Here is a 13,582-nt window from a genome sequence, read left to right on the forward strand (position 1 = left end):
AAGAACGGACTTTCTCCCGTTTGGCTACAGCAGGCAATGAAGTGTGTTCAGGGTGCCTCTGTTAATTTGAGTTTCAATGAAAGTGGCATTTATGTGTCTATACCTTTGCTTATTGTAATTGTTTTGTTTGGGTAGTTCTCACAATGATGATGATGATAACGGCGCTGAGTAATCTTGTCGCCGAACATTGAATAAATCATCTGTAAACAAGAACTTGTCCGCGTGGTGGCTGACGGGACCTACACCCTATGTTCCATGTTTTTCACTGAAATTAACTTTAATCTCTTTTCCCAACGAGTAGCCACACCACGAGCCCATATCAACTGAGGCTACGTTCACAGTAATGCGTAGTTTTCACTTGAAAACACATTGTTTTCTCTCCGTTTTTGCCTCCTGTCCACACTGAGATGGCATTTTCCCAGAATGAAAACGCTCTCGAAAACGCATACATTTGAAGACGGTGCTTTCGCGTGGCAGTGTGGACAGCAAAAACGGAGACTTTCGAAAACGATGATGCATTGTAGTCATGTGATGCAGTCATGTGACCAATTAAACAAAGATAGAGGAGGGCATTATACAGCAGTTGTTTTGTTTGCTCTCAGTTTTGACAGCCCTATTAAAGATTAATATATGTTTGTACATGCTCCAGAAAGCTTTTCTTCAATTTTTTTAATTCTCACTCGCTTTTGCAACTTTGTACTTTTGTGTTACTCGCAGCAACAACTCCACCTCATTGCTTTTCCTCGACATTTTGCCACGATGCTTCAAAGAGCCGGAAAGTAAATAAATGGCAGACATAAATGAGGCAGACTGAATCTTCTTGCGTTTCACACATGCGTAGGACTGGAACGTAAGCGTTTTCGGCCGTTTCAATGTGGACGCACAACTCTGTGAAAACGACTGAAAACGCGAGTGTGGACGCGGAGCATTTTCAGACAAAAACAACGTTTTCAAATCTATCCGGGCTAGTGTGGACATAGCCTGAGTTACTTATCTCTGCCTCAGCCACTGATCTCACTCTGTGGACCACTCACTTGCCTGTCCTCCTGCCTACTGGTTTCTGGTACATCTGGAAAAACAGGTTGGCAGTTGCATGCCCTTCTCACATTCACCCACCTGCAGACACCAGTAAGCCAACCTCCACACCTGTGTTACTTAGTTTCCTAATTCTCTACCCCCTCAAATCATTAATAATTCTTTCCTTTCTTGCAGTGCCTTTGCCCAGAGACTCTTAATCACTCACACGCCTGAACCAGAGCTCATAGATTTACACCTCATCACCATACTTGTAAATACACAGGTCTGAAAGCTACACCCTGTTTATGTATCTTCGGTAAAACATACAGACTTGGTGTAGATTCCCCTGGGTAGAGCCTATGGTATGAGGTCCGGTCAATAGCATTGTCTTGTTCTAACTGCTTCAGATAATCTATCACCCTCTTCCTGTAGCCACTTCCTGGGTCTCGTTTCAGGGGCTCATACGTATTTTCATCACTGAGCAGTGACAAAATTTCTCATGGTACTCTTTCTGGTTTAGCAATACTGTGCACCCACCCGTGTCTTCCAGAAGGATGATAATGTTATTGTCGTTACTAATCAATGTGAGTGCCTTCCTCTCCTCCATGCAGATGTTGGCTTTGCATTGCCGAGAAAGGCCAAAACTTATGTTCACATTTGCTCTGCTTCCACTTCTGCAATATTGTTGTTTCAAATTGCTATTTCTATGGCTGTGATCATCCACAGATACTTCACTCCTGCTCTTGCTCTTGACGAAGGCAGTCGCACTTTTCTCCTCTCCTCCTCCTTTCCCTTAACTTCCCTGCTTAGCCTCTTATGTCCTTGTCTTGTCTCGTGTTTTTTGTATTACTTTTCCCTGGAACATTCTCTCACAGTCTGTTCTCTAAAACCTAAAAGAGAAATTATGGATTGGATCAACTGGTCCCTGAATGCAATTGACACCCCTTTCTCAACGAGAAGTTGGGCTTGGGTGAGCCTGAGTGCTGAAGATATCTACCTATTCGGAACCATGGTAACAGGGTTCTGGCGGATCGGAGCTGGCTTGGCCCTGACTTATCGAAGAATTAAGAAAGAGGAACCGGCTGTTCAAACCCCCACAAGGCTGCCCGCTGGGATTGAAATGATGGGAAGAGGCGTGAGTTTCTCAAAATGGGCTCATTGAGTGCAGCACGGATAAGATCTTGGAGAGGCTACGGCTGCTGTGAATACTCAGAATAAGATCTCTGACTGCAGACTGGATACATCTCGGAAGGGCTAGCTTGGAATAACATCTCTGGGCGCAAATTGGATGACATCTCGGGGAAGCACACTGTCGTGAGTTCTCAGAATCGGCTCCTTGAGCACAAGAAATGACAACATCACAGAACGCAAGTATGGCGAGGCTCGCGGCTCTCCAACGGAAGATTGAGACACCAGTGTTGGACTGTAGAACTGCTTTGAAATTCATATGAACTGTTCGCACTAAAGTAAAAAGCACCATCACTTCATGCGGATACCCTCTCGGCGCCAGCTGCAGTCGCAAGGCTGGAGCCGAACAAAAACACCCTGATAATGACTGTGTTTAGTCTGTTCCTTCCCATTCCATGCAAGGCCACCTGGGTTGGCTGGAAGACTGTTTACTTAGCCTAGCAGGGTGAAGGACACTGTCTCAGCTGAACTCTGGACACGCACACACATACATATACACTGATATACACACACTCATCCCCCTCCCTTTCCAAACGCCTTCGACGCTTATTCCCTTCCGATGCTGACGGTGGATCAAGGAGACCAGCGCACAGGCTGCAGGCCCGGATGTACTGTCTACATTGGCTGTCTCTCACCCTTTACCCACCCCTGTTGCTTGTCATGTGTTTCTTTGGTGTATTAAGAGTTTTTTCATGTGCTATGTGCAGAGGTGTTTTTTTCTGTTCTCAAACTGATCTCCCTGTTGGAGCTCAGTCTGGGGGGAGTTATTTTTTTCTCCTTATCTTTTCTCATGTGCTGCATTTTCCATTGTTATACCTCTCTGACCTGTCTTCCCCATGTGATGTTTTGTGTAATGTACGTATGGTCGGAGGGTAACATGGCGCCTCCAATAACTAAAGGACAACCACAGGAAACCATTGGGGAGTTAAAATGTGACCCTTAGAGTTTTTTTTTTATTTTGCAGCTTTCAGTGCTGTCAGAGGTCAAGGTTTGGCATTCAAAAACTTTATACTTAGTACAACTTTGTACCATCATCGCAACAGAAGCACTAAACTATGTTTAACTGAGTAAGTGAATTGAGCAGTACAGTAACTTTTCAGTGATATGGGTCTTTTCCCTACCAAACTGTATGAATTCATTTAACTTCTAGTTCACTTAATTAGAATTCAACTGAGGCGACACCGCTGGAAACTAAATACAGTAAAAACAGAAAACCTGTAGAAGTATTTGACATTGCCAATGAATCTTTCACATCGATGTGAAGGAATTTTCAGCCACTAGATTATTTGCACCTGGGGTACCAGAAGCTTAAAATGAAAGTCAATACCAGAATAACTATTATCTTATAGTATTGTTCTGTTTATTTTTATCCTGCTGCTAAACTAATTCCCCCTTGTGGGACAATAAAGAAATTGAATTGAATTGAATTGAGTCATTTGGCATGGCAGAGATTTGGGAAGTTTTTCATGGGCACAATCCACTTATTCAACTCTGCTACTCAACCCACATATTGGTTTTCCATACTAATGTGTCAACATTTAAGGGGAAATAAACAGGCTTTTCGGCATTGTTATGTCATTGTCATGGTCCGGGTGAGTGGCTGTTTTTTTCCATAGAGCTGGAGTTTCCACCTCTGGGCGGCGCTACTTCATTCCATCCATGATCTGCACCTGTTTGCAATTTGAGAGAGAGACTCATTGAGAAATGAGTCTTTACCAGATCTTCCGCTAACCTGCATTAGTGTGAGGCCACCAAGTTGTTCCTGTGCGGCATAGTTTTTGGCATATGGCTACCTGGTGTTTTCCTCTCTTTGATTTTCAGGAATCATCCAGTTCATCATTTCACTCCCAGCAATACTCACCATCCTGATGCCGGTCTACTGTGTAATCACAGTCGCAGCCCAAGCTCTTTTGGATATCTATTTACCTGCCTGACTCAAAGATTCATGGAAACACTTCCTGTGGACTATCGGGTTCTGTATACCCAGACCACTTCGACTGCCTTCTCCTCAAATCAGTCTCCACCTGCAAAACCTGTAAGACAGTCTGTTTAGTTGTTTAGTCCTCTTACCTGACCAATCACCGCCATCACTGACACCCTTCTCACTGTGTTCCAGTGCCACTGATCTTCCCCGCCTGAATCACAACCCGCTCACCGAGTTTCCCCCCCCCCAATTCTAGTTGACGGTTCCTTGCATAGTTCACAGCCCCGTTAGCTATCACAGGTTATAGCTCATGTTTCTACTTAGTAGTTTATAGCCTATGTTTCTATTTCATAGTTTAGCGCATAGCGCATGTTCAGATGCATCATTCATGCTTTGAATTATTTAGTCCACAGTAACCATTTTGTAAACTATGGTAGCTTCTGTAAATAAAGTTGTGTTTTCATGTTCAAACCTATCTGCGGAGCCCCACAAGGGACATTAGAGAAAAAGAAATGAAGATGAACTTTTGCGAGATCTCGCAAAATAGTCTGCATCCTTCAGAGGCCGCCAGCTCAAAGCTGACCGGGAGGTCGAGGTATGATGTGCCGGGAGTGTGGTATTCTTGCTGGTTCTTGTGGGCCTCAACCTCCTGGTCAGCTTTGAACTGGTGGGTAACAGACATCTCTGAAAACGTCGGAGCACTTTTGCAAATATGTGATGTCTTGATAAACCGAGCAGATATTTGAAGTTTACACAGCTATAATCTCGCCTGAAAATATCTTAAAAGTTTATTTTGTGACCCATAAAGAGTAATTTTAAAACTAAGTAGCTGCCGCCATTGTTGGAAACTGGAGTTGGCTGGGCTGCGCTAGGTTGGGCAAAAAAGGACACATTTCGAGCAGCCTTTGAATTGGGACAGCCTTCGTTGCCTGGCTGTGACTTAATCAGCCTTCAAATGTGGCCTCCATAGGATGTGGCCTATTTTGCGAGATCTCGCAAAACTTCATTTTCGTTTTTTTTTCTCCAATGTCCATAGTGGGACTTGTACCTACTGCCTCTGTTCTGTGTCTGCTTTTTTTGTCCATTCCCTGGTTCTGGCCAGCCGGCTGTAACATGTATAAGGTTTATTGCGAAAAAGCATTGTTACAACAAGAAAAAAATATTCCATCCCCCCAAAAAATTTCCGTACGTTTTTAGTTTAGCTTTCTTGTGGTACTAAATATATTCAAGGTGTCTCGTATTAATGTCTATATCTGAAGTGGAGACGGGCCATTTGAAACCCAGGCTGTTGAAGGCATGGGCTGAACCAATGGAAATAGATCATATTAAGAAGAAAACATTATAGATATAAGGCTTTAGTTATGTCTTTATTTTGAATGTCTTAAAAAAATATGAAAAACAAATAATAAAATACAAGAGCAAAACATAAGGAAAATAGTAATCAGTAAATATCATCCCCAGAAATTGCTACTTCATTACTTCAAATCCTGCCAACTTCATTACAACTTGATACATATGCCTATAAATTTACATATTCATTTACATTAGCAGAGTTGTTGTTCTGAAAACAAGCCCAAAAGCACATTATCACTTGTGGATGTGAGGTTTGTCTCTCCAGTACCCTGGCATAGACTTATAGTGGAAACTGAGGAGTATGATCCACTGAAATGCTTCGGACCCTATTATTGAAGAGGGGAACCACCACCCCAGTTCACCAATCCAGAGTCCCTCTCCCCAATGTGCACACTATATTACAAACATGAAAAGAAAAAAAAGGGACTGATAATTTTAAAAGTTTACCACTGCCACTTAATTTGGGGTATTTTTTAGTTTTGGGGGATATTCTGGATTAAATTGGTTAGGGTTTAGTTCCTCTTTTGTCATCATTCCCCTTGATTTTGTTTATACAGAACTTTTTATTAAGCTGGAGAAAAAGCCAAAAAATTCTTCAGTAATTAATGGTAACTTGCAGATATATTTATTTTGTTTACAATACATTCTAATGTGTCTAAAAGTACATAATTACAGTGAAAAATCTCAATGTGCTATTTTACTGCTGTACAGTCAACAAGTTATTTTCCCAGTTTGACTCCAGAATAAACCATTTCATGGGCTGTGGCAGGATCTGATTTTCCTAAAAAAAATAAATAAAAATAGACAATTAATCAAAAATATTTTCCCAGCAAGATTGTAATTTAAACTGGATGAGTACGTGTTTATAAATTTTATTCAGGATTTATAAATTGTAGAAGAGAAAGTGCTAGAAAAAAGTATCTGATATATTGCTTTACTTACCTTTCCTTGTCTTGGCTATCGATTTAATATTTGAGACCTGTGCATACAACAGGCTAACGTCTAAAACAAAGTCTACCACTGAATTCATAAGTAGTCCTGCTCCTAATCACATCCATCCAACCTTCACTTCACCACCACATCAACCAGAATCTACACTCCACTGTCTTAGCTTTTGATATCAGTACTGTTGAAACAATTACAGCTTCTTATGTACATCTTCAACTAACCTTATTTTGCACATCATATACATCCTTTAACTAATCTTTAGGGCTTTCTTGGACTTTACTGATACAGGTCTCGTAACATTAAACATTAGCCCTGTCACAAAGATTTATGCTTCAGTCGGCACTTTTTTCTTCATTTTTGTTAAGACGCCATAATCAACAGATGACATGACAACACTTCTACTGTAGAAGTAAGTGGAGAAAAAAATATTCCCTCTGATTGACCAGCTGTCAAAAACAGTCCTAAATTTCTCCTAACTGTTCTCAGATGGGTTTCTCCAGGAATGTATTACTGCGACACCAAGGAATAAAATACAGATTGCTGATTATTCTTTATGTGATATTAAAAAAAAAAACATTTAAAAGCAGGATTGTTGTCACTGACTGTACTGTACCTGTGGAAGGTCGTATTTTAACATCAGAGTAAACACAACTCTCCTCTGGTATCTTGGTCTTCTCTGTCAGAAGGATAAGACAAATGTCAAAAAACAACCAAACAAAAAAAAAAAAAAAAGAAAACACAATTTTCTTTATTTTCTTTAAATATTACTCGCTTTAAAAACATCTAAACCCCTAAATGTTTCCAACATAAAGTACTTACTCCTTGGAGTGGTGTTTTTAAGCTCCACCAAAGAATATGTGACATCCTCTGATTCAACTGAAATAGTGAAACAGTTATCCATTAATTAATATATTATTAAAGGTCCTGCTCATTTTTATTTTCCACCGTACATACTGTGCCTTTTTCTGTGTCATTGATGTCTTTGATTGATTTGTAGAAAAAAAGAGTCACATGCAGAGTAAAATCAAGCCAATGGTTAAATAAATAATACAAAATAAATAGTCATACATAGCAATTTGATCATCTTCTAATACATCTAATCAGGACTTAAGGTATTAAGCTCAGAGTTTACAATTTGTCAAGGAAAGAATACAGGGTGAAGGCTGACCTTGGACAGAAGAAATGTGTTGAGTTTCATCTTGCTTGGTCATGTTGTTTGTAGCAGAGTGCTGATTTTTGCTCGGAGGCCTGGAGGAATAAAAATATAACATAAATTTGTAAATGTAACAATTCCAGAAGGTTGAAAAAGGGGTGGGAAGGGTTCAACCAACCTCTTAAAGCATGAATCTGTAAAAAACAAAAAAGAAAATAATTTCAAACTGCTCTGGTGCAATGACAGTACATCTACTTCAGACTAGATGCATGAATATTTAGATCACATAATAAGGCAAAAACAAGATGGCCTCACCCTTTGACAGTTTGAAGCGACACAACAGCAGAAGAAGAATAATCAGTAAAATTCCATAAACAAGTCCAACAATCAAAGGAGTGAGAAACGAAGAGTTTTCAGGCCCAGGCTCTGCCGTAATAAATGTTAGGTTCTAATTAGATTTATGTATAAAGATTCTCCAAAATGATTTAGGGTTCTTCAATGGCACAAGAACAACACATATTCCCAATAACAGTATTTTTGTATAAACCTGAAGGTTACAAACATATGCTGGAACCCAACATTCTTTTCCTGTATATTGACACCTATGGAAATCTTCATATAATTATGTCACGGAGCATCATTTCCTCTCCTTTACTTTTGTGTGCGCGTGTGTGTGTGTGTGTGTGTGTGTCTGGGGGTGGGGGGGTGGGCAGATGCTGCAGATTTGTTATCTTCACCCCACTGGATTGAGATCTGGTGGCTGTGAGTACACAGAGAACTCATTGTCATGTTCGAAAAACCAGTTTGTAATGACTTTAGCTTTGTGACCCGGCACGTTAACCTGCTGGAAGCATTAATTAGAAGATGGGTACACTATGGTCATAAAGGTGGATGGACATGGTCAAAAACAATACTTAGTATTGTTTTCTGCAGTAGTATTCTGTGGTATATAGACAATGCTCACTTTGTACAAAGGGGACAAAAGTGTACTAAGAATATCTCTCGCACTATTACACAACCACCAGTATCCTGGACTGTTAATACAATACAGGATGGAGCTGTGCTTTTGTGCTGTTAGGTCTCCACTGGCCAAAAACATCTTACTTAAACCACAATATGTCGATGTGATGGTGTAACGTCTGTCAACAATTAGCAAAATTACATGCACTAAAAATCAGCCTTAGAGGAAAAAATATATATTATTGCATATTTATACTTTAAAGATACTACTGAACCTTTTAACCTTTAAATAATGTTGAAGTTCTCAAAAACTACAGTATTTCTACGCAGCTAAAGTCAATTTGTAACAATGACCCAGTGGTAAACAAGAGCTATTCAAACTTTAAATATTGTACAAATATTATATTGAATATTGTCGAATTGAAAGGCTCACAACAATCTTTTGAAGGTTGTATACTCTTTCAGACTTTCAGTCAAACTCACTGTTTTTATCAATGTTGACTGGATCACTGTAGTCTGTGTAGTAAACTGGGTTTCCTCTTCCTGCTCTGCACCTGTAGAGTCCTTCCTGTGAGACACTGATTTGTTCATCTGAAGGAGCAGCATCTTGTGTAGTCAGGGGTTCAGAGGATTTATTACCTCTGTACCAGTAGTATTTCCATTCAGATGACAGGTTCACTGAGCAGTTCAGAGTCACTTTGTCTCCTACTGGAATGTCTCTGCTGTTAGTAGTCAGTTGGGCCTTTGGTTTAACTGCTGTTATATGTAGAACAAAGGCAGGAAAACAAAGACATATTATTCAACATCACAATTTACAGGTCAGGATCACACTGCCCTGATCTGTGCTACCTGAGGCATGCAAGGCTATTATCTGCCTTTAAGTTAGACCTTGACCTTTTCATCGGTGTATGATGCTCTAGCAGTATTACTTCCATTTCCTGTGACCACACATTTAAAGGTTCCAAGCAGCTTTAACACTGATGGCTTTACTTCAACCCACTCTTTCATCATTTCTGTCTTTTTTATTATCTAGTAAGTAGCCACATAATTCAATAATTATAGCATGTATTTATACAGAAGAAGAAGACGCACATGATGTTTCATCAAGTAGAAACAAAAACACATTAACAGCAATTTATGACCTTGTGCTTTCTTTATGATGTTCTTTATGTTCTTATATGCTGGTCTGCAGTACGGGGGCCCCACAGGGAACTGTGCTGGCACCATTTTCTCTTCACCCTCTACACTGCAGACTTCTCCATCAACTCCCCACGCTGCCACCTACAGAAGTTCTCTGACGACTCTGCCATAGTCGGCCTCATCACAGGTGAGGACGACTCAGAGTACAGACAGTGGACTCTGGACTTGTGGACTGGTGTCAGCAGAACCACCTGCTGATCAACGCCGGGAAAACCAAGGAGTTGTTGGTGGACTTCTGGAGACGCATACCCACCACACTGACACCAGTGGACATTGAGATAGTGGACTCTTATAGGCACCTGGGTGTTCACCTGAATAATAAACTGGACTGGAGCCACAACACTGATGCTCTGTACAGGAAGGGTCAGAGCAGACTCTACCTGCTGAGGCGGCTGAGGTCATTTGGAGTCCAGGGAGCGCTTTTAAAGACCTCTGTGGTGGCATCCGTCATTTTTACAGTGTTGTATGTTGAATCAGCAGTTTATCGGCAGCTGAGAGGAAAAGAGGTTGGATAAACTCATCAGGAAGGCCAGCTCTGTTCTGGGATGCACCCTGGACCCAGTACAGGTGGTGGGAGACAGAAGGACTCTGGCCAAAATAACATCTCTGATGGACAGAGTCTCCCACCCCATGCATGTAGATGTTGCTGAACTGCAGAGATCCACTGACAGACTGCTGCATCCTAGATGCATGAAGGAGCATTTCCGCAGGTCCTTCCTCCCTGCAGCTGTCAGACTGTACAATCAAAACTGCTCCCAACAAACATAGATGTTTACATCTGCACTGTAACTGCAATAATTTAATCAACCGATTCGCACTACAACCTGGTTTGCCTCTTATCTGTAGTTATTTATTATTTAATTTAATAACTGTAGAGTACTCTGTTTATAGTAACCATTGTCCTTAATGTAAATATGTAAGAAAAAAAATTGTGTATGTTTCTGTTCTGTGTCCTGTGTACTGTTTGTTTGTATATGTGTCTTTCTGGCTGCTGTTACAACCAAATTTCCCCTTGTGGGACAATTAAAGGATTATTCTATTCTATTCTATTCTATTCTTTATGATATTAAATTAAGCATTTTTATGTCTTTAAATACTCTGCAAAGTGCAACACTTTGTTCTTTTTAGGCTTTTAGGTCTTATGGTACTGTTGGATTGAGTTGGGCCCAGCTTTGGACCCTTTTTTCAAAAATGCAAGAAGAAAGAAATATTAGCTTATGTAGTTAGGTGGTTCAACTCACTAGATTCAATTGGCTCAAAATACTACACTAATAATAATAATAATATTGTATACACACACACACACACACACACAAACTTACTTGATACTGACAATGTGAAGGCTTCACTCCACTCTGTTGAAGAATATGAGTCATCTCTGCGTCGACTCTTACACATGTAGTCTTCACTGCTGGACTCAGAAACTCTGAATGTCACATCATTATTGTGTGTCCACTGTGTGGGTGTCCTGGGTCCTCTCCATTCATACTCCCACTCAGTGATTTCACCTCCTTCCTGCACCTCACATGTCAGAGTGATCGTCTCACCTCTGAATATCTGAGGCCAGTTGGGTTGTTGTTTTACAACAACTTTATTGGAAACTGTTTACACATATTAACAGTTGAGATACAAATAGAAACATGAAATCAACACAGAAAACTTTACATTGTATGTTTGATAATCATGAGTGAATGTATATTTCAAACTAAATTACTGAACTCACTGGTTTTCTCAATGGTGACATCATAACTTATATCAGTGTAGTAAACTGGGTTTCCTCTTGTTCCTCTGCAGCGGTAGATTCCTCCTTGAGATACTCTGATATCTCTGTTTTGATCTCTGATTTGAACTTCAGAGGTTCTTTGGGTTCGTCTGAACCACTCATATTTCCATCCAGAGCTCTGCACAGAGCAGGTCAGTGTCACACTGCCCCCTACTGGTATGATTGTTGTTCCTGCTGTCAGTGTGGCCCTGGGTTTATCTGCAGTTATGAAAAAGAAGGGAAGGAAATATGCATTGTGATCTATTAAAAAAAAAAAAACAAATTAAAAAAAAATCTAGATTTAAACTATGTTTTAATGTTCTGCATTTCAGGTTCCAGATCTCTTAAGACCAGTATAACTGTTTGTCTGTTTTCTGGCCTGAAGAAGTCCCTAGTTATTATTAGTATAATCTAATGCTGAATGATGCACACTGATTCATGAAGATTCCAATTTTTGGAAGCATCATAAGTTTTCACCTTAAATTATTGGAAATTCATAATGTCTCTTATTTTATTTTGTGTTTGTTTTGTCATTATTTGTATCTACAATGGTACATCTAGTAATGATGGATTAAACATTGAGGGAGTATTTAGCATGATGTTAGCATTACATGAGCAAAATAACAGGTAAAATACGGTGGTCCTGTTTGAAGCTTCACGTTTCATGCATCAGGAAAAAAGTTTCAGTAGCAACATTAATTAAATCTACTTTATTATTCAGATGAGCAGAACAGAACAATTCATGCTATTGTTTACAGAGGACTTACCTAATGCAGTTATAGAGACAGTATTACTGTTCTTTGTTTTATGTGATCTCTTTTTGCGACCAGAGCACTGATATTCACCGCTGTCATCCTTAGAGCTAATTTCTAATGTATAGTCTTTGTGTGTGTTGTAGCGGATTAATTCTCGACCATCCTTATTGATTTTGTATTCCCAGTCAGTGTCTTCACCTTCATTCATGTCACATATGAAGGTAACAAACTCTTGAATAACAAAACTGGACCAGCTGGGTTCAATTGCTAGCACAGCATCTAGAATCCAACACAATCACGCCATTAGAAATCGGAAACACTTTTATGCACGAAACAATCTGTGTTCGTGTTCATAAAATGTTTTTTTTAGTTAAAATGTCAGTTATAAATAAATAAATGAATACAGAATTACAGAAAGATAAAATGCTAAAAAGTGATGCAGTATGTGGAGATAAAAAAAATCATAAATAAAATAAAACAACTGTTCAGTCACCTTGAGTGTGTCCAGTGCAGAGGAGCATACAGAGCACTACAATAAACACAGAAACTTCAGACATTGGTTCAAATAATCAAGTATGGCATAAATAAAACACTTGGGGTTTGACTAGTGTCTACTATGATTGGTGACATTTTATATTATGATTTTAAATGCATCAAATTATCACTGATGGAGAAACAAACCTTTCTTAGATAAACTAAACCAGCTCCACTCTGATCTGAGTCAGTGCACTAAAATCTAATCCAGTCTACAAACAACCATGTTGGTAATAAACATGAGAGTCCTCTGATCACATGACCTGAAATGGTACAAATGACTGATGCTCTGTTCTTCTTACTAAAACATGTTTATCGATCAGTATGAATCAAACAATAGGAGTCAGTGATGTACTCACAGAATAGGCCCAGCTCACAGAGCAAAGTGGCTCCCATCCTCACATCCAGCAGTGACACGTCTGAAAACTTCTACAACTTTCTGTAAAGAGAGAGAGTGAAGCAGCTACACAGCAGATACCAAAGGAAACAAAAACATTTTAACACTTCTTCTTTCAGCTTCCTTCCCTTTTTCAACAGAACTAACACACCTTAACAAGATCTGGCCACAGCATACTGTGACATGTTTATACTGTCCTGGTGCTGCACAAACTTATCAAGCAGTTTTTATCAAATGACCTGTCATACAAATATAGTGAAACTAAACCATACAAATACACCAATGATAATTTGCATTACGAAAGTATTTTTTTTTGACCAGCACTAAACTTTGTTAAGTAATTAAACAGCTACAGATAAAATGACTTATATTAAACTGTGATGCTTTTTCC

General features: G+C 39.6%; 1 protein-coding gene across 1 annotated transcript; it reads right to left on the reverse strand.

Annotated features, from left to right (window-relative positions):
* Positions 1-5,954: 5,954 nt before the first annotated feature.
* On the reverse strand, positions 5,955-13,190 carry LOC148104173 (Fc receptor-like protein 5). The gene is made up of 13 exons (XM_087836189.1): positions 13,154-13,190; positions 12,754-12,789; positions 12,273-12,539; positions 11,467-11,724; positions 11,066-11,344; positions 9,027-9,299; positions 8,425-8,427; positions 7,899-8,009; positions 7,762-7,777; positions 7,599-7,678; positions 7,250-7,306; positions 7,044-7,106; positions 5,955-6,263 (listed from the first exon to the last, which is right to left on the reverse strand). Exons 1-13 carry the CDS (start codon positions 13,188-13,190, stop codon positions 6,202-6,204), a joined length of 1,542 nt encoding a protein of 513 aa, XP_087692315.1. The 3' UTR covers positions 5,955-6,201.
* Positions 13,191-13,582: the final 392 nt, after the last annotated feature.

The sequence above is a fragment of the Neolamprologus brichardi genome, chromosome 3, assembly GCF_056152115.1.
Source record: "Neolamprologus brichardi isolate AB-2024 chromosome 3, ASM5615211v1, whole genome shotgun sequence".
Lineage (NCBI taxonomy): Eukaryota > Metazoa > Chordata > Actinopteri > Cichliformes > Cichlidae > Neolamprologus > Neolamprologus brichardi.